Genomic DNA, 21332 nt, shown 5'->3' on the forward strand with positions numbered 1-21332 from the left:
GTGACACTCTCTCAGCCTCAGAGCAAGGCCTCTCTGAAGAAGCCTGCCAAGAAAACCCTGCTGTGCCACAAGTCAGAAACAACCTGAAGGCACACAACAACAAGGCTGGCAGCACTGAGAGCACTATAGGCCAGAGAGAGTGGCATTCTTCCCAGCCAGCCCCCCCTCCGTTGCCAGCAATGGGCTCGCCCAGAACTCCTGGGCTGTAGTTCTTCAGAACCTTCGCTGCTTAAGGACCCGAAGACTCTGGCCTCGCGGGAAAACTACAAGCTCCAGCATCCTTTGCGGGAGAAGGTCTGCGCTACGTGCAAAGCGCGGGGGGGATTTTGTTATTTGGCCAAATAAAAACCTGTCGCGGAGCCCAGGAAGCCGGTAAGTCTCTGTGTGTGCCATGAATGCTCGAAAATGGAGGGAGAGGGAGGCGCAGCTGCCACGAAAGGGATTCGGAAGGAAGGGAGGGGGATGCATCCACATTGCAGAAATAACCCAGTTTATACCACTTTCACTGCCACGGCTCAATTCTGTGGGATTGTGAGGATTGTAGGGTGGACCTCTGCCATGCAGGAACTCTCTGCCATTCTGCCATGCAGGAACTCTCAATCAAAGCATCCCTGACAGATGTGTCCAGCCTCTGTTTAAACGCCTCCAAAGAAGCAGACCCCACCACTCTACGAGACACTTTTTTTAGCCTTCACTGTGAGACTGCTCTGGGGCCCACAAGAAACAACTCCTCCCAGGATTCCATAGCATTCAGCCATGGCAGTGAAAGGGGCGTCAAACTGGACCATTTCTGCAATGCATAAGGTGGTGAATCTACACCAGTGGTCCACAAACTGTGCCCTTTAGAAGATATTTTGGACTTCAGCTCCCAGAATCCCAGGCTATTGGCCGACATGGCTGAGGCTTCTGGGAGCTGAAGTCCGAAATCTCTCATAAAGGGCACAGTTTGGGGACCAAAGATCTACACTGTAGAAACAATGCAGTTTGACACCACTTTAAATGCTGTAGCTCCTGAACCTAAATAAATAAATGACCCTGGAAGAATTCATCCTAGGCAATTAGAAAATGGAAATAGTGTATAGTTTATTTGTTGCTATCATTTTAAGGATGTTTTAATTGTAATTTGTTTTAACTGAATTTTAAGGGGTGGGTGGGATTGGGAGTCATGGGACATATATTTTAATGTTGTAAGCCGCCCCGGTTGCGTTGCTCAGAGGGGCAGGATATAAATACATTTTATTTATTATTTATTTATTTTTATGAATGAGTTTCCATACCTTGGATCAAACTTCGAACAGAATGGAGACCGTGGTCAAGAAATCAGAAGAGCATTATGAACGGGAGGGGCAGCCATGAACGAACTAGACAAGATGCTAAAGATAAACTGAGCACTAAAGTGAGAATCGTCCAGGCCATCGCATTCCCCATCACCATGTATAGATGTGAGAGCTGGGCAGTGAACAAAGAGAATAAGAGGAAAATCAATTCATTTGAGGTGTGGTGCTGAAGAAGAGTGCTGAGGATACGGTGGATGGCCAAGAAGGCAGACAAATGGGTTCTAGAGTAGATCATGCCTGAACTCTCTCTGGAAGCCAAGATGACTACACTGAGGCTGTCATACTTGTCAGGGGTTAAAGTCAGCACACTGGGAAATGCTTAGATGTGTGTGTGTCTGACCATGAGCATCCAGCACTGGAAGGACAAGGCTGATCAAGCACAGCTGATGCTCATAGGCTCAAGGACACTCTGGTGCCTGCATGCACTAAGCCTGGAGGATGAAACATCTAGCTGGATTGCACAGGAGGACACTTTAGAGTGTAAGACAGGAAGTCACTGTGTTTGGGAGACCGCATGGTCTGAAGGCTATATAAACTCAGGAGCTTCCAGTGATTGCTTTGTGGGTTGTAGTAGGAGAGTTGGTATTCGTGTGTGATCTGTATTATAAGCACTGTAAATAAAGCACTTCAGGAGACTTGGATTGTCTGGTCGTTTATCAGCTGAAGCCTGGCATCGGTTGCTGGGAGTCCCCGGAGGTTCCTGCATTTCTTCAGTTCCTGGAAGACATCCAGTTGCTGTTATCTCAACTGAGGACTGAGAACCACGTTTCTGAATTTGCCAGTTTACTCTGCCGTATGCCAGCATTGGCCACAGGGCTCAAATGAGTTGCTGACAATACTTTGGTCCCATTATGAGAAGGCACAACTCATTAGAAAAGGCAATAATGCTAGGAAAGTTAGAGGAATAGAAAGAGGAAGACAGCACACCATAGAACCATAGAGTTGGAAGAAACCACAAGGGCCATCCAGTTCACAAGGGCCATCCAGTTCACAAGGGACATCCAGTTCTGCCATGCAGGAACTCTCAGTCAAAGCATACCCAACAGACGGCCATCCAGCCTCTGTTTAAGGACCTCCAAGGAAGGAGACTCCACTTCCACTACACTCCGAGGAAGGAGTGTGTTCCACTGACGAACAGCCCTTACTGTCAGGAAGTTACTTCTAGTGTTGAGGTGAAATCTCTTTTCCTGTAGCTTGCATCCATTGTTCTGGGTCCTGTTCTCTGAAGCAGCAGAAAACAAGCTTGCTCCCTCCTCAGTATGACATCCCTTCAAATATTTAAATAGGGTTATCATATCATATCACCTTTTAACCATCTCTTCTCCAGGCTAAACATCTCCAGCTCCCTGAGTCTTTTCTCCTAGGGCATGATTTCCAGGCCCTTCACCATTTTAGTCACCCTCCTTTGGACGCACTCCAGTGTCTCAATGTCCCTTTTGAATTGTGCCCAGAACTGGACACAGTATTCCAAATATTTCAGGTGGGGCCTGACTAGAGCAGAATAGAGTGGCCCTATTTCTTCCCTTGATCTAGACACTATACTTTTATTGATGCAGCCTAAAATCACATTGGCCTTTTTAGCTGTTGCATCACACTGTTGACTCATGTTCAATTTGTGGCCTACTTGGACTCCCACATCCCTTTCACACATAGTTTCATTCAGCCAGGTGTCCCCCATCCTATATCTGTGCATTTCATTTTTCCGCCCTAAGTGTAGTACCTTACATTTCTCTGTTGAATTTCATTTTGTTAGCTTTGGCCCAGCTTTCTAGTCTAGTAAAGTCATTTTGAATTTTGATCCTGTCCTCAGGGGTATTAGCTACTCCCCCTAATTTGGTGTCATCTGCAAATTTGATAAGTATGCCCCCAATTCTGTCATCCAAGTCATTGATGAAGATGTTGAATAGCACTGGGCCCAGGACAGAGCCCTGTGGGACCCCACTGGTCACTTCTCTCCAGGATGAAAAGGAGCCATTATTGAGCACCCTTTGGGTTTGGCTGGTTAACCAATTACAAATCCATGTAACAGTTACTGTGTCCAGATAGAAAGATTCAGTCAGAGAGGTCATGGTCTTGAATTTACAAGACTACAAGAAGAGCAGTGGAGGTCAAAAGGTCTTGGAGATATCTCATCCACAGGGTCACCATGAGTCAAGGTCGACTCTAGGACGACTAACAACAACAACAATCTAACAAGCTCCATCCTATGGAATCCTGGGATTTGTAGCTTTACAAGGCCGTTAGCCTCATCTGCCAAAGAGTGATGGTCACTGCCTCACAAAAGTACAAATCCTAGGGTTGTGTAGGATGGAGCTATTGCAGTTAAAGCGGTGTCACACTGGACTTTATCACATGGGAGGCTTAGTGTCCTCCTCCTGTCATTAAATCGGCTTTAAATCGTCCAAATTGCGCAATCGGGATTCACACCCCTCCATGCTTCTCCCATCAGTAAAGTGTAAAACTTCCATCAGGCCTAACTGTGAATGTACTCACTTCGCTCTCTGTAATTTTATTGTATTTTATTTATTTATTGTATTTTATTTTATTATCTTTATTTTTACTGTTGTAACCCGCCTGGATTCCTTGTGATTGGGCGGGCTATAAATAAATCATTATTATTATTATTATTAATGGAGATGTCATTTGGTAATAACGGGAACTTCTGTTATTACCAAACGACGGCTCCATTACGCTTTAAACACAGGAGAAGGATGGGAGAAGCGCACGGGGATGTGAACCCCGATCACATGATTTGGACGATTTAAAGCCGCTTTAATGATGGGAGGAGGATGTTAAGCCTCCTGTGTGATAAAGTCCACTGTATTATTTCTATGCTCCCTATCTCGCATTTCCATTTAGTCACTGTTTTCCCCCTAAAAGCTCAGCTATTCATTGTCCTCTGAAATCCAAACACTTGCACCTTCCAGAAGAAGTCCATCTTAAATTTTCTTTCAGGCAGGTTAGTTTTCAGATTCCTCATGTTCACTTGTAGGAAACAAGGCAGAAAGGATATGTTTGTTTTATTATTTATTTTATTTGTATCACACAATACTTCTGACATTAGGTCCAAAGGTGTCTCACAACATTATTTAAAACAACCGTAACAGATACAGTTAAAAGTAAGTTACAATGTTAAGGCTCAATTAAACAGCTTTTTATGTTAAAACAGCTGCTGAATTTTACAAAAATAAAGAACTGTTTAAAAACAGCTTTGTCAACAGGGAACGTGAAGTCAATTTCTAATGTTGGCAAGATGACCGTTCTTTCATCAGAAAGAGATTCATGACAGAAAAATTGTTCTTAACGTTCAATATTCCGTCCATTCTTTGCAAAAATATAAGTGTAATATTGGCATTCTTGATATTAAATGCACAGAGCAGAGTAGTCTGAACAGTTTTTTTTCTCTTAAGCATTTATTTGAACATGTTTTCATGTGTGGACTTGAAAGCTATTTCAAGATCTCATTGACATATCTTAAACAAAATAGTGTTGCACATAAACTCTGTGAATGTTAGGGTTTTAACTGGAAACAGTCTTGAAGACCAAAGCTTTAAAAAAGAGTTTTGTGGAAACTGCAAAATTAACAGATTCACAGCCCAGTCCTAGCATTTCCACTTACAGGTGGGCTCCATTGAATTCTGTGGGGATTTGTTGTTGTTGTTTACTGTCAAGTGAACTTCAACATATGTTGACCCTATGAATGAGAGACCTCCAAGATTCCTGGTCATTAGCTGCCCTGCTCAGGTCTTCTCCTAAATAAGTAGGAATAAGCCATACTGAAAATATCATACAAAAAGCAGAATTAGGTTCAGAAGAAGGAGGTGTGAAAATTGGAGGAAGGAAATCAGCAATCTAAGATATGCCAGTGATACTATACTACTAATAGAAAATACCAGATGTGGAAATATTATTGAAGAAAGGCAAGGCAGAAAGCACAAAGGCAGGTCTACAGCTAAACACTGAGGAAAAGATAGTGACTACAGATGATCTACAAGTGGTTCTCAACCTTTGGGCCTCCAGATGTCTTGGACTTCAATTCTCAAAAGTCCCAGTCAGTATGCTAATTGTTCAGGAATTCTGGGAGTTGAAGTCTCAAAAGTCTAGAGGACCAAAGGTTGAGAACCACTGATATACATAATTTTAAACTAGGTGGTGAAGACATTGAAATAGTACAATATTTTCCGTATCTGGGCTCAATCATCAGTCAGAACAGAGACTGTTATTAAGAAATCAGAAGAAGACTTGGACTTGAAAGGAAAGCTTTGAAGGAATAGACAAGATCCCAAAGTGCATTAATAATAATAATAATTCTTTCCTGCCTCTCCTCAAGGCTTGAGGCAGGGTACAATGTTAAAATACAAAACACAATTAAAAACACATAAACCCATACTATAAAATCATTAAAATACACTCATAGGAGTACATATATTAATTAAAAAGTCATGATTTAAAAGTGACTGGGTAGGCCTGCCTGAAGAGATATGTCTTTAATGTTGTTTTGAAAGGAGTCAGCATTTTCAGTTGTCGTATCTCCTCTGACCAGTCATTCCACAGTCTGGAGGCAGCTGAAGAAAAAGTCTTATGGGAAATCATTGCCAATCTAGTCCTGTCTAGTTGGAACAAGCATTTCCCAGAGCACCAGAGTGTACAGGGCGGATTGTATAGGATTGTATATATCACTGACTACTAAAGATAGGACTGTCTGTGCCATCGTTTTTCTCATTTCTATGTATGGTTGTGAGAGCTGGACACTAGAAAACTGATCAGCTCATTTGAGATGTGGTGCTGGAGAAGAGTTCTGAGAATACTGTAGACCACTAACAAGACCAATGGATGGGTCCTAGAGCATATCAGACCCGAGCTCTCCCTAGAAGCAAATATGACTAAAGTGAGATTGTCATATTTTGGTCATTTCATGAGAAGAAAGAACTCAATAGAAAAGACAATAATGCTTGGTAAAGAGGAAGGCAACAGAAAAGGAGGAAGACTGTATACCAGAGCGATGGATTTAGTCAGAGAAGCCACGACCATGAATCTGCAAGAGCCGAGCAGTTCGGTTGAGGGTAGGAGGACTTTCTTATTCATAGGGTTGCCATAAAACAAAGTTGACATGAAGGCAGTTAGCAACAACAACAGCCGTATTGAATTTAAATTATGTTGTTCTTGTGTAGACATCTATGGGACTGTAGTTCTGGTATCACAATCTTTAATTAATGGAATTCATTGCTTCAGACCACTTCAGACGTTCACAGCCTTGGCTTCTTTAAATTAGGAGACAAAGAATTTGGAAACAAAAACAATGGTGTACAGTTTTGTTCTTCAGGAGGGAAACAATTTCAGCATTTCTTTTACTGGAAATTAATTTAAATTAAATATGGTTTGATGATTAATAAAGAATGAAACTGGTTTTTTTCCCCTATCTGCAGTCTATAATTGTCAATAATAATGCAATCTCTGCATACTAGATTTCCATGTTGCCCAAATGGTTTTGGTAATATGAATGTTAGTAGCAGATACATGTTGTCATACAGACACATCTGTCTGAGTGGTGCCATTCCAGATGTTGTGGGACTAGCTATCACAAGACAAATGGATCTGTAATGGTAGAATAATATGTTTGTTTTTTATTTATCTTTTCATTAGAGTTAGGATTTCTTTCTTTCTTTCTTTCTTTCTTTCTTTCTTTCTTTCACCTTCTTTTCTATTTTCTTTTCTTTTGATATTGATAGACTGATAGTGTTAAAAAATAAATAACTTGCAAGAAAGAAACAAAGACTTAACGATAATTAAAAAGATGTGTGTAGAAATGGAGTTTGGAAAAGTTACTTTCTGGGCTATAGCTCTCAACATCTCCCATCTGAGAAAAGTCAAGAGTATAAAGTTTTTACCCTCTGTACGTAAAGCATGGTTTGCAAGTATATGCATGTCCTTTTTTCACTGATTAAAACAATCCTTTCTGTGCTCAAGGGAGTATCATGTGATGCTGGAAATGCCCTAAAATATACATTTGTCAGAGGCAAGCTGTTTCTCATTGGCAGTTGTGGGAGAGCATGAGCAGAAAAAAAGGGTGCTATTGCATGCATGTCATGCTTGTAGACTTATCACAGGGTTGTTGATCACTGCAAGAACAAAATGGTTGGCTCGATGGGCCTTTGGTCTGATATGTTATTAATGGCTTTGCTTATGTTCAGTTAAAAAGATACAGTAATAGTTTAGATCCCCAGTGATTCCCAAACTTTGGTCCGCTAGGTGTTTTGGACCCAGAAGTGCCAGCCAGCTTGGTCAATAGTCAGGAATTCTGGGAGATGAGGTCCAAAACATCTGCAGGACCACTGTTTGGCAACCAGTGGATTAGATCATCCTTATGTCTTTGCAAGAAGGATGTCTTTATTTCTACTGTCTTTCTTCCTGTTGTTGTGTGCCTTCAAGGAATTTCAAACTTATGGTAACCCTAAGACCATCCTATGATGAGGTTTTCTGGGACTGAGAGTGTGACAATTACACAATTTAAGCTGTAGATAAATTGCATAATCACAACTGTGACTGAAATATCATTGCTAGATTGATAGCAGTTAATTGAGTCCAAATACTGTAACTGCATATGCAATACTGTGGAAAGTGGAGCTGGAAGAATCCCAAGCCTCTCATGATCTAAGCAGGTGGAAACCTGTTCCAGGGTACAGAAGAATCAACTTACTGACCCTATTGATTTCCATAATGGGACAAATTTATATCAGTGCTGTGATCCTAAGCATCTTTTGTGATAGTAAGCTTACCTGAATTCAGCAGGATTTCTGGCATTGAGAATCATTGTATTAGAAGCATATTGCATATCTGACAGGGCATTTATGATTCCCCTGACGGATGTTATACCAGCTCATTTATATGCCAGCTGTACGCCAGTGCCTTATGAAAAAGGTATAAAGTAATTCATTCTAACTGCTCCCTTTATATTTTAATAAATTCCCTTTTTATTACATTGAGAAATTAGTAGAAATAAAAAGGTGTTTGTGTTACTTAAAAGCACAGCTGCTATTCCACTTCCTCACTGAAGTTGCCATTCTTTGTTAGGTGTTGCAATTAATAGAGATAGTAGTAGTGGGATGGCACAAAAACTATACAATATGGCTTTAGGTGAGAATACAATATGGCAGCAGATGGGAGTTTTAAAATAAAAGTTCTTTTAAAAATGAAAAAATGGAAAAAGAGAGGAGAATAAGATTTTTAAAAGGAATTCTTCAAAGATCTTGACCGGGGGTGGGCAAGGTGTGGACTATAGACTGCTTGTGGCCCTCCAAGGCTGTTTTTATGGCTCTCAGGGCCTCCCAGGGTAGTAATACTATTTTCCAATTTTTTTGAAAGCTTGTTGGTTCCAGGCAGTGTGGAGGACATTTTCACCACATTTGGAGGCCCTCTGGGCCCCCAAGGGCCAACAATAAGTTTTGCAAAACTTTTCAAAAACATTTTGTTTTTGCCCTGAAAAGCTCCAAATGTCCAGTGGGGGAGTAGGGTGCATTTCCACCAGATTTTGCAGGCTCTGTGGGTAAACTTAGGTCGAGGATGGAGAGGTCTTTTTTGAAACCCAAAACATGGTAGTGCTGTTTCTGTAAATATAAATATTTAGCAATATATGACATATCAAACTCCTTCTTTTCCTACAGTTGCAACACTGCATTGTGTGACACTCAGTTGCATTACCAGTGCAGTGGGTTCTGATTAAGATATGATTACAGAGCAGGTAAAAGAAATATTTGTTCAGTGGAATCAAAAGAAACTCCCCCTCACTATAACGTTTAGCCCTAATAGCAATGACCTTATGCAGAGCATAGGATGGCTATGTGTCTTATTTGCAGAGGGCGCTCCTCTGTTAAAAGGCTGCTAGCAGACAATTCCCTTTGTAGGGTTCTGCTGTTTGCAGGTGTTTTCTACTGATTGGCCCTCAAACTTTGGCTTTCCAGATGTTTTGGACTTCAACTTACAGAAATTCTGGCTAGCATGGGAGGTGAAGTCCAATACCTCCATAGGACCAAAGGCTGGGCATCACAGTGTTCTCTGAAGAGCTGTCCCAGTTTAGTTTAAAGTCTGGTTTAAAGATAAAGAGCCATTAGAAGTGGGAGCAATTTGTCCATTTTTTTGGTTTGCCGGTATTACTACAATATGGACTTTAGCATTTGTCTTATGGCTGTATGAGCCAGCCTGGGCTTTGAGATCTTCAGGAGAGGCCCTTCTCTCAGTCCCACCACCATTGCAAGCATGGCTGGTGGGGACATGAGAGAGAGGCCGTTTTGATGGCTGCCCCTAGACTCTGGAACTCCCTTCTCAGGGAGACTAGAACGGCTCCCTCCTGGTTGTTTTTCGATTTGCAGACTAAAATGTTTTTGTTTAGACAGGCTTTTAAAACAGAAATTTTATAAAGAATGAGCCAGATGGTGCTTTATTGTTTTAACTGAACTGTTTTTAAGAGCTTCTTATCTTTTAAACTGCATTTTAGTCTTTTAAGCAGAGGTGTGAATTGTTTTAATAACTGTAAATAGTTAATTCTATTTTAATGTCCATTTTTTCTATGTTTTAATTCTATTGTCCTTTTAAATTGTGAGCCACTTTGAGTCCCAATTTTGTGGGGAAAGTGGGACACAAACAACAGCAGCAACAACAATGGTCATTGTTGTTATTCCTCCATATGTATGACTTGACACCCTGATAGTGGACTGAGGAGACACACAGTCTAGCTTCTTCACTCCAATGAGATGTATTGTTTTGTGCTTTCAAGCTGTTTCTGACTTATGGAACCCTAAGGAGATCCTATCATGGGGTTTTCTTGGCAAGACTTATTGGGGTGGGGGTTGCCCTTGCCTTCCCCTGAGGCTGAGAGAGTGTGGCTTTCCCAAGGTCACCAGATGGGTTTCCATGGCTGACTGGGGATTCGAACCCTGGTCTCCAGAGTCATAGCCCAACACTCAAGCCAATATACCACTCTGGCTCTCTTGATTGAAGGTATGCAGTATCTTATTGCTATGCATCCCAACAAGCTGGGTCGCATAAATATGACACCAATTCACTGGTTTTAAATGGGTCTCAGATGTAGTTTCTTGTGTAGCCACTGCTTCACCCCTAAAGTACCTCTGTTGCCCCTCCATTCCTGTTATCCCAGCAAACACAGATTTGGGAATACAGTTCCGGTAGATTAGTGACTGATATCATCCTGAGAAAGTGCCACTTGACCATGTATAATAGAAAGAACTTGGGACAGTGTTACTTTTGTGGACTTCTGTTCCCAGAATCTCTCAGGCATCATTGCCAGATGGGTAGAAGTTTCTGGGAGCGGAGGTCCAAAAAAGCAACTTTCCCAAGCTCTTGATAACAGTACGTAGTTATATACATTACCCCTTTTATCTCTAGTGTTGATTTTGTTTTGTAATCTAGTTGTCTGGGAGTTAGATGTGCTGGTTTTACATAGGAGAAGGGAACAGATGAGCAGGAGTTGGGAACCTTTGGCACACCAGGTACTTTTTGTGCATCCATAATCTTTTACCATTGACCATGTTGGCTGAGAGTGATGGGAGCTGAAATCCAAAAACATATGGTAGACATGGTTTTTTGTGGGTTTTTCGGGCTATGTGGCCATGTTCTAGAAAATTTTCTTCCTGACGTTTCGCCAGCATCTGTGGCTGGCATCTTCAGAGAAATGGCCCGAAAAACCCACAAAAAACCATGGATGCCAGCCATGAAAGCCTTCGACTTCACATATGGTAGACAAACGTTTCCCCACCCATTTCTGTGCATATTCTTGTGTCTTCAGGTTGCCTAAGAAGGTGATTGATTCCTGCTTTTTGAACCTGCTGAGGGTCTTGTCTTGTGGGTCAGGCACCCTTTGTTTAAAAGATTATAAAAGCCATTCTCCCCTGTTAAAATATGTTGCAAAATCATTTTAGAATATCACCCACATCCATACTTTTCTTCTGGTAACGACTCCTACTTTATTTCTCTGCAGTGTTTGCTGTTATGGCCAGAAGGGCTTTAAAACTTGCATCATTTGCAACAGTAGCAGCCGCCGCCACCACTGGTTTCTGTCTGTACAGCAACAAGCACCTGGATCCCAATGACTTTGGAGTTGTTCGAGTGGGCAGAGCTGTTGCCACAGTAAGTTGCACCCCAGCAGCTTGTGTGAAGTTGTTTTGCCCGCTGGAGTTCAGATGAGTTGGCTTTAAAAGATGTTGGACTCTACATGCTTCTTTGATCTGAGTCTTTCTAGTTTACAGTAGGAGTTTGTCATTGAGAATCCATGTTTTAAATTTCCTGCAGTGCAGAATTTGGTTTTTAAAAAAGGTAAATCATAGTCTGACTGTTCAAATTTAGGGGTGGCATCTTCCTGTTTCCTGACAAGACTCTGGGCCTTTAACAGCTGACGAAAACAACAGAAACACTTACTCCCCTTCTCTGCAGTTCCATAGCAGGAAAAAAATATAACTTGATACATTTCTGTCTATAAATTTGATAAAGGCTCAAAACCTGTGTCAGAAATTAGGTAGCAATCCAACCCTAATTGGATATCTGCATGATCCTACAGGGACAAAACACTGAAAGGATCCAGGAAGGAGGATAAAATCTTGAAAAAATTTCTTTTGTCTGTACCATTTAGGTCCATGTTTTGCTGCTGGACCACAAATCTCGAACAAGATGGTGAGATGAAATAAGGACTGACAGATAAGGGGGAGCTAGGTTGTGTAAAGCTTTAAACATTAAGAGAAGAAGCTTTTACTGAATCCTAAAAGGAATGGGTAGCCGGTGACATAGTGATAATGTCACTATGAGAGCAAGTATGATGCCACTATTATAGGTTGTGATGCAGTTGTGAAGTAAATAACTAAGGAAAAAACAATAAAAGTTAACTTTAGTCTGTTTTACCTTTAAGATAAAGTCAGCTTCACTCTTCTGTCTATTTAGACTCCAATCACATATACCTCTGTTGGTGGACGTCACAGTGCTAGGTTAGGCCATTGTTTCCTTGAGTTTTCTTCCCACCTTTGCTAAACAATCTTTCTGGGACACTGGATACATATTTTTTTACTTCATGTAAACACCCACATCTAAGACAGGCTATTTTAATTGGATCATTACTATTCTTGAAAGGACCTTTTCAGTATTTAGTTTTTACATATGCTCCCTTAATGTATTTTAGGCTAAACTTCAGTTTGGAAGCTTGGACTGAACAAAGCCCCTCTGCCAAAGTTTTTGGTAGAAAATATGAATTAGGATATGCGGGGGAGCTTGGTGAGCTGAAGATGAATTATTAGATAGATAAGGGAACACTTGAGCAGAATGAGTTGAGAGGTCAGACAGTGTGAAATCCTTTATAATAATAATAATAAAAGTAAGAACTACTAGGGAAGATGCTATGTGGTTTATAATTTTGTTTCTGGCTTGTTTTGTAGACTGCAGTTATCACCTTTGACTACCTCACTTCTTTACGGAATGTTCCACGTGGGACAGAAGAGTATGACTATGTCAAATCACAGGTAAAGGAACAACATTAGGGTGAAAGAGCCAGAGGTTGGGAGAAAGAAATGTTTTGATTACAAGCCCCAGAATCACCCAGCCAATATGGCCACTGACCAGGCTAGCTGAAGGATTCTGGAAGTTCAAGCAATAGAAGTAGATTTTTCAAATTCTGGAAAAAACTGTACTGAAGGAAATATCACGAAGTAGTGAATCCAATTGCTGATTTAGCAGCCACACAGCTGGAGAAGACATGGATTTGAGCCTATTGTTACTTTTACGGAAGTTTACCCCAGCCTCAAATGATGCACACAGCCAAGCTTTCAGCTGCTGCAGATGTGGGAACGCAAACTCTTTGACTGCGATGGCAGTGAGAATTTTGATTTTGCTGGGTATATGACAGCAGTTGTAAGCTGGAACAAATGCATATGTGAAAGCTAGGATGGGCATGAGAACAAGAAATGTTATCTGGATTCCTCTCCCTAGAGAAATGAAATTAAGACATTAGAGAGCATCTGTTGTAGTTGTTTGGATGTTGCTGAGTAGTGCGATTCAAAATAGCATCTGATATAGGACAACAAACAAGATAGTGACTGTCATATTTCTGTGTTGTTCTGTTCCAGAGCTTGGAAGTAACACATTACCAATATGTCATATAAACTTTATTGTTCATAGCCACAGGTCTTCACAGGTTTGTACATAACATTAAAATACATATAGAAAGCAGAATACAAAATTAACTTAGTATATCATTTCCATTTGTCAAAGAACAACCATTTCTAAAGTAGCTAAAATTACTAAAAACAGCTAAAACTTAAATCTATGATAAAACATCCCCTTCTACTACTAGAAGATACATTAAACCCATTCCAGCTCAAAGCATACATGTGTATGTGCTTTGTTGACTTACAGCAATCCCATCAATTTCATAGGGTTTTCTTAGATACAAAAGGCTTAAAAAGGCAAGGCAGCATTCTGTTTAGCCCACTATTTTTTTATGCTTGGTTATTTTTTTTTAAACCAACCAGACCAAATTTAGCTACGTGCATAGTACACAGTAAAAATATTTTTGCATCTCAGCAATATACAAATGTTCCCAAGGGGGATCTCTTTGCTAAGGAGCAAGAGAGGCATTGGATTTATGCACTGGGGACTTATACAGTGCGAATCTTAATAAACGCTGGGTGATAGTCTCAACTTCACTAGATACAAAATGCCACCCAAAAAGGCAGTGGGCATACATTGGAATCACAAAATTGTAAATAACTTTCTTAAGGGAGCTGCATTGAAGAGTGTGAAGTATGATTCTAAACCAAATGACATTTTATATAAAGGATACCATGAAGAATAGAATGTTTGTCTCACTGAATATTAATCCCACCATTTCGAATAAGGATGGATTCTTTCCTTAAACAGCTTTTTAATTCTGGTGGACAAGAAGGTTCAAAACACCTCAGTATTAGTTTCATAGATGTGCAAAATAGTTTAGTACAGTGATGGTGAACCTTTTACAGACCGAGTGCCCAAACTGCAACCCAGACCCCACTTATTTATTGCAAAGTGTCACATCCCTCTGGCTTTCTAGTAAGAAACTCTGGCAAACTCTGTGCTAGGAAGACAGCATGTGTGCCCACAGAGAGGGCTCTGAGTGCCATCTCTGGCACGCGTGCCATAGGTTCGCCATCACTGGTTTAGTAGAAGTTACTAAGGAGGTTTGTGATGGAATTTGCAGTTATTTTTTTTTAAATATCTTATAGTTTTACCGGCATTCCTAATGCTCATATAACCAAACTCCCCCCTTGCAGTTTTGGAAAAAAAATGCATCAAAGACTGTATGGAGCTTGAGGGTTTCAGTTTGTTTACTTTACGTTATTGGTTTCTTTGCTGTATTGCAGCTTCTGTTAATTTAACTTCTGTGAAAATGGCATCAAACCTAAGTGCCAAGTATTAAAAATGTATTTCTATTCAATGAGATTTTCATCTAGCTTCCATTTAGGGATTTTCCTCCTCTTACTAAAAACCAAATCTTTTGTTTTAGCATGGTTAATAGTCAGTTGTTCCAATGTGAAAAACTTTCTTAATTTACTCAACAGCCTTTGCATCCCAGTTTGTGAAGTTGAAATCTCAGGCTGCATCTGCACTGCAGAAATAGTCCAGTTTAACATCACTGTAATTGTCATGGCTCCATCCTGTGGATTTCTGGAAACTGTAGTTTGTTGTGGCACTCTGACAAAGAAGGCTAAATATCACAAAACTGCAAATCCCAAAATTCCATAGTGTTGAGCAATGCAGTTAAAGTGGTGTCAAACTGGATTGTTTCTGCAGTGTGGATGCACCCCCAGTTGCATCATGAGCATGTGAAAGGACTGTAAGCTTTACATCTACTTTACATCTACTAATGAAGCTGGGAAATGTTCCAAGTCACACAGTTCTTGTATGAGGTTGTTAATGTAAACATTAAAGAGGACGGGGGCCAAGAGGCATCCCTGTCATTGTCCTCTACTGCAAATAATTATTGTTACTTGTAACATATTGCTTTTGGAAGTAAGGGGAATGTAACAATGTTCCTTTGAAAAATAGCATAGCAAGTGTTGTTTTGATCAATTTAGCATAACAAGTAATGTTTACTTGATACTTTTAGGTGCCAAAATACTTTGGGATAAAAAAGCTAGGGTTTTTTTTTTTTTTTTTTGCCTTTCTAAATATTTTTCCCAAGAAAAGGAAGACTGACATAATGAAAAAAATATATAATGAACAACTTAATGAGATCTTCTAATAGGTAAAACTAACAATTTATCATTTTTTAAAAGAAAAAAAATCACAGTGTAATGAATTATTTTAAAAGTTACTTCTGTAAGCTCTGTTAACTGGAGTTGGTCTTCCTGTCTTTGGCCGTATCCTCACAGCAGAAATAATCTGGTTTGACACCACTTTAACTGCCATGGCTCAATGCTATGGATTTCTGGGGATTGTAGTTTGTTGTGGCACCAGAGCAGAGCAGAGTTTCGTTCTGGTGTCACAACAAATTACAATTTCCAGAATTCCATAGCACTGAGTCATTGCAGTTAAAATGGTATCAAACTGGATTATTTTGGCTGTGTGGATTCGTCCTTAGACCCTCTTACAGAAGGTAGAAAGGTTTCTGCTGGAGTACAATACTTTTGGAACAAATCATTCCTATGCCTTGATTTGGAATCTCCCATGAGGACAAAGATGACGTCCATTTACCTGAATCCATCAAGTAGGATCTCCCGAAGTGTTTAAGCCAGAACTTCAGCTGTAGCATTTTTTAATTGACATAAGGATATATGCTAACTTTGTGGCACACTTTTTCATGTTTTTTCTTTGTTATTATTATCAGGTTGTAATACTGGCAGGGCCTTATCAGTTTCATTTTGTACAATGTCACTCTGTTTCAGGTGCTTGATGATGATGCTGGTGGTGGTAGTGGTGCATCTAATAAGTAGGTTGTCAAAAAACCTGGAAAGTACTAATTATATAGTGATATTTCTGATATGTATTTGTATACTATATTTCAGTTAGAAAAAAGGCCCAGGGTTGTTTACAAATTTTAGTAAAGCAAACAAACCCAAATATGAGCAACTGTAACAGTTTTCAGGTTCTTGCTACCCTTTAGTTCTCTTATCCTTATAAATCAGATTAAAAACAAAACAACAGGACTAAAAATAAGTCTAAAAGCATGTAGAAAAAATAAAGCTCTTTATCTGACCCCAAAAGCACCACAAAATAGGCACCGGGCAGACCTCTGGCGAAACCAGAGCTTGGAAAAGTTACTTTATTGGACTGTAGCTCTCAGAATCTCAGCGAGAATGGGCTAGCCTCCAGTTTGGGCTTGAAGGTTCCAAGCTATTATTTCATTTTTGGGAGCAAAGAAGTATTGTCATTGAATAATGAGGCAGAATCCAAAACAGTAATATATACCTCTGGGATAGGAATATAAGTTGGGAGAGACAAGAATTGGATGATGAATCATGGGACAGGCTGGTTTGATAGAATAGTCCTTACGCCCATTAAATGTGACTTTAGAGGTAAATTGAACATTTTAAAAAATGCTAATAGCTGTTGCAGTGTGTGTGTATGTGTGTGTGTGACTGAGAGAAAGGGAGGGGAGGCAATGAGAATTTCAAGGACTGCAGCAAGTCAGAAAAAGGTGTTTGTCCCTGCTACAACCTTGGCAAATATTGCTCTTTTCCAGCTGATATTTGCAGCAGGAGAAATGCTCTTGTTGGCAAGAATGAGAATTGTCCTTCCAAAGAAGATAATGGCTTCAGAGAGGGAATTTTCATCAGGATGATAGCAAGAGGAGGAAAGGGTCAATTTCCCCCTTCCTACCCCCTGAGAGCCCAGTAGTAAATGTAAAAACATGATGCACGTGAAAAGCAAAGATGCAGTTAATGTCATATCTGCCTTGTCCCCGAGAAAGCCTAGGACTCTGGGATTACATAAGTTTTTATATAATGCTGCCTAAGCAAATGCAAGGTTAGAGTGAAAGCATTCCTCCCCCTTTCCTGCACCCTGCAATGAATAAGAAACAAAATGCAGGTTTACTTCATGGTAAGCTCCAATGTGTTTAACTAGTTAGGAGCTGCTGCTGGCTCTGGTGCAACTCAGTGACTTCTAGTCCTTTTCACACTAAATAATTGTAACACTATAATTCCACGTTAAATGCCATGGCTGCATGCTACAGAATCCTGGGTTTGTAGTTTGCTGAGGCACTAGAGCTCTCTGGCTGAGAATTCTATATGACCCTCTCTAAATTGCCAATTCCAGCACTCCATAAGATGGAACCATGAAAGCTAAAGTGGAATCATAGCACTATATTTGCATAGTGTGAAAGGGCCTCTAGATGCTAAAAGAAAAACCTACAGGCAGATAGATGTATATTTAAAAGGGGGAGAAGCAGTGTTCTGGTGGTGATTGCCAACTGGAGCTCTTTGGGACCAGCCCTGAGAGACAGCCTGCTTGTCCATTTTCTCCCTTTCCCTCCCTCCTGGTGACTAAGATGGTCCAGGAGGGCAGGAAGATGTTTTCTGCCAGTGATGCCAACAAGCCTCGAAGATATTCCCCAGAATGTTTTACCAAAATCCAAAATCCCCTGAATTCTCCAATATTTATTAATATTATTCAGTCAAAATCCCTGGAAAGAAATTAATTAAATTCCTTGGAAATTGGCAACACTGTTTGCTGCTGCTGCAGCAGGACCACAACACTTGGGTTGGTTTAACATCAGAAAGTTTAAACAATGCAGTCTGAGGACTCTCTTTCTCAAGAGGGGACAGGATTGAGAGAAGGTAAGCACAGAGGATCTTGAGAGGCAGCACGGCTTAGTGGTCTGAGTGTTGGACTATGACTTGGGGACCAGGGTTTAAATCCCCACTCGGCCCTGGAAACCCACTGGGTGACCTTTGGCAAACCACACTCACTCAGCCACACAAGAAGGCAAGGGCACACCTCTTCTGAACAAATCTAGCCAAGGAACCCATGTGATAGGGTCATCTTAAAGTTGTTTTAAGTTGGAAGTGACTTGAAGGCACACAACAACAAAAACAACAAAGCAAAAAGGGAGGAGGACCAGGACTAGAACCAGGACCTAGTGTGGGAGTAGGCACCACACTTCTGAGAACCATCTAGGCAAAGGACTCAGTTTCCAAGTCACTCAGCTGATGCTCCTGTTTACGGCTAAAAAGTGACGAAGGAGAAAGAGGCAGGCTGGGGAGAGAAAGATCAGCTGGCTGTAGTTGTCTGCCTACCTCTTTTCCTTCACCTGGCCAGTAGCAACAAGGCAGAAGGAGCATTATCCCCAGGGAGCTTGGAAAAACTCCACTGGTGAGTGGCCAGGCAAAACACTTTGCTTGTTCTTCTACCTGCTGGCTGTTTTGTCCCACTTGGCAGCAAACAGGAGGGGTGGTACCTTATCATCTGTGGGAATGGCTTCATTGGGTCTCATGTAGAGTGAGCCCTGAGCATTATTAGTTATGTGGCTGAAGTTTTCTAAGTGCTATTCAGACATTAAAAAGAAAGAAAATACCTGTTCATGGGCAAGGGGGGAAATGAATGGGGAAGGAGAGGGAATGCAAGCAAATTCTGGCTACAGTTTTCAAAACTAAAATGTGTCTGTCTGATTTTTTAAACTGTTAAATGACCACAAGGCTTGATGAAATTACAGCTGTCTTTTAAATTGCCTTTATCTTCTTATGCTAACTTTGAACAGATAGGTTCTAGGCAGATCACATTTTCTGGCCTCACTTTCCACAGAACATCTACACATTTTCACCTCTCCTACCAATATCCAAATATCTCTTTTGTCTCTATTAACACAGGTATAGTAGCAGTGCTCCTTTATCCATGACTATGGGGCATTTATAACACAGAGTTTTGCTTCATCCCCTCTGTTGGTCTCTGTGGAATCTGACAAGCTGCCATCTTGGCAGCGGAAATTTACAGGTAAAGGAGTAAGTAAAGGAGTGGATGAGATGCACTGCTGAAACAACAATTGCAATAATAATAATAATAATCATAATTCAGATTCAATGACTAATAATACTCTGGATTCCTCCTTGGCCTTAACAGAGCTGATTGAAAGCAATAATGACCTTGAAATCTGCTGAAGAGTTGATTGTGTTTATTTTCTGTGCTGCAATCAGCTTATTGTTTGATAGATGTTGCCAATAGCCCAAGTGATGCTTTGACCCTTGGCCTTGTGTCTCTATGGCCTCATTAACCTCTGTCAGGTACTGGTTGAAGGTTTTTCAGTTAATATATGGGGAAGAGGCCCAGTTCATTTCAGCTGATTCCTCCTGATTTGGCAGCCTAGATGTCATGGTTAAAGGTTTGCCAAGAGGGGAGGTAAGGCAGTGCAATGTGCTGCTGTATTGCAAGAACACTGGTCTTGTCAGTTTGTGTGTTCTCTCTTAACTGTCACTGAATTTAGCAATGTTGCTAAATTTTATTTTTTGGAGAGTTAGAATTTAAATATAATAATCCCATCTGGTTGGTTACATATGTGTTTTTTCTAGAACCACACTCTCACATGTAGCTTTCAGTTTCCTTCCAAAACTCATTTTGAGGTACTGAATATTCTTTCTGTCTCTGCGAGATGGATATCTCCGAGCCGTCATCTGAGAGATTTCACTCTTCATTCTGTAAACTGCAGGTGTACTGTATTCCACATACACCCAATCCCTTAGCTGTTTCTTTACCCCTGGAGACTGTCTGCAGGGAATGTGGATAATGCTGAGTAATTAGTAGGCTGTGCCACTTAATAGAATATGCATAATGGTATTCAGGAGATAGGAAACCTCAGTGCCTGCCTTGGTCCCTGAGCCTGCTGGGGCCAAACAAGGACATTGTCATTAGGAAACAATTACCTACAAAGCAGATTAAGCAGGAAATAGGCTCCCTATAGGCTCTTGGGCAAGTTCCTATTTAGCTTCAAGAAAATGTCTTCAGACCCTCTCTGTCTTCCTTTCATGTGTGAGCTACTAGTGCTGCTAATGCTCACAGCTAGGCAGTTTCATCCTGGCATCTCTTTATGGGCATCCAATTGGGGGACTATTTACTGCTTTCTGTACAGAAATGAAAACAAGTCTTTTCTGCAAGCGTTTCTCTCCCAGTTAACTTTTATTTTGGCTGCAGAACTGCTTTGTCAGGGAGAAGGGTGTGAGGAGGTTAATTATCTCCTTTCTTTTGGAGAGCAAGGCAAAGATATTTTCTGCCTCTGAGATACAATTTTTTGAGCTGGAGACGTCTGAGCAATCTGTTCTAATGCCATGCAAGGAGAGGCAGTGTTTTTGGGAAGGTGGAGTACGTGGGGGAAGATGTCCCAAACCCAGGTTCTCCTCAAGTAAGACCACTAAAAGTACTCAGATTTTGAATTAGGTGAAATGGAAGCCTAACCAGTCCTTAAAACTAGGTAGCAGTAGCACTGTTCTCTTCGTTTCTCATAAAAAAACCTTAGCCGACCATAGTATGTAAGGATGGCTACCAATTTCAACAGCTTCATGGGGGAATTAGACAAATTCATGATCAATCAGGCTATCTATGTCATATTTTACCTCTAGCATCACAGGAATGCATGCACAGCATCTGTATATCATTTGTTGAGGAATATGCTATCATACTGGTGGGCTTCACATAGGAAACTAGTTGGACACCACGCCAGAGTGAAAGCTGGAGTGGACTTCTGTTCCTTTAATGGTTTTGCTGAAATTCCCACTTCTATGCAACTATTAAAGGAACAGGAGTCCCCTCCAGTTTTAATTTTGGCAACCCTTTATGAACAGATTGTTGGACTGCATAGACAGGCCTTTGGTCTCATCCAGATGACCCTTTTAAATGTTACTTGCTAGGGGGTAAAATGGTGTGGCTAGATAAAGTAATCTCAGCTAAGTTATTTCAGTTTAGAGGAGGGGAAAAGCTCTTTAATATACAGGTTGCAATCTAAGAAGGCCTAGGCAGAGAACAAATGGAAGTTAAAAG

The 21332-nt window shown here is 40.7% G+C and overlaps 1 protein-coding gene across 2 annotated transcripts in view; it reads left to right on the forward strand.

Moving 5' to 3' along the window:
• Nucleotides 1–250: 250 nt before the first annotated feature.
• ADCK1 (aarF domain containing kinase 1) overlaps nucleotides 251–21332 on the forward strand; it is a 199533-nt gene continuing 178451 nt past the window's right edge. Inside the window, exons 1-3 of one of the 2 annotated variants that reach the window (XM_089522302.1) lie at nucleotides 251–372; nucleotides 11329–11477; nucleotides 12770–12853. In XM_089522302.1, coding sequence (XP_089378428.1) covers nucleotides 11340–11477; nucleotides 12770–12853 — 222 coding nt within the window. In that variant the 5' untranslated portion in view covers nucleotides 251–372; nucleotides 11329–11339. Of the gene's footprint in view, nucleotides 373–4217; nucleotides 4297–11328; nucleotides 11478–12769; nucleotides 12854–21332 lie in introns of those variants that run through there. The other variant, XM_089522301.1, reaches the window with a different exon arrangement.

This window comes from Sceloporus occidentalis, unplaced genomic scaffold (assembly GCF_023333645.1).
Source record: "Sceloporus occidentalis isolate IW3139 unplaced genomic scaffold, rSceOcc1.0.p SCAF_4, whole genome shotgun sequence".
Classification (NCBI taxonomy): Eukaryota; Metazoa; Chordata; class Lepidosauria; order Squamata; family Phrynosomatidae; genus Sceloporus; species Sceloporus occidentalis.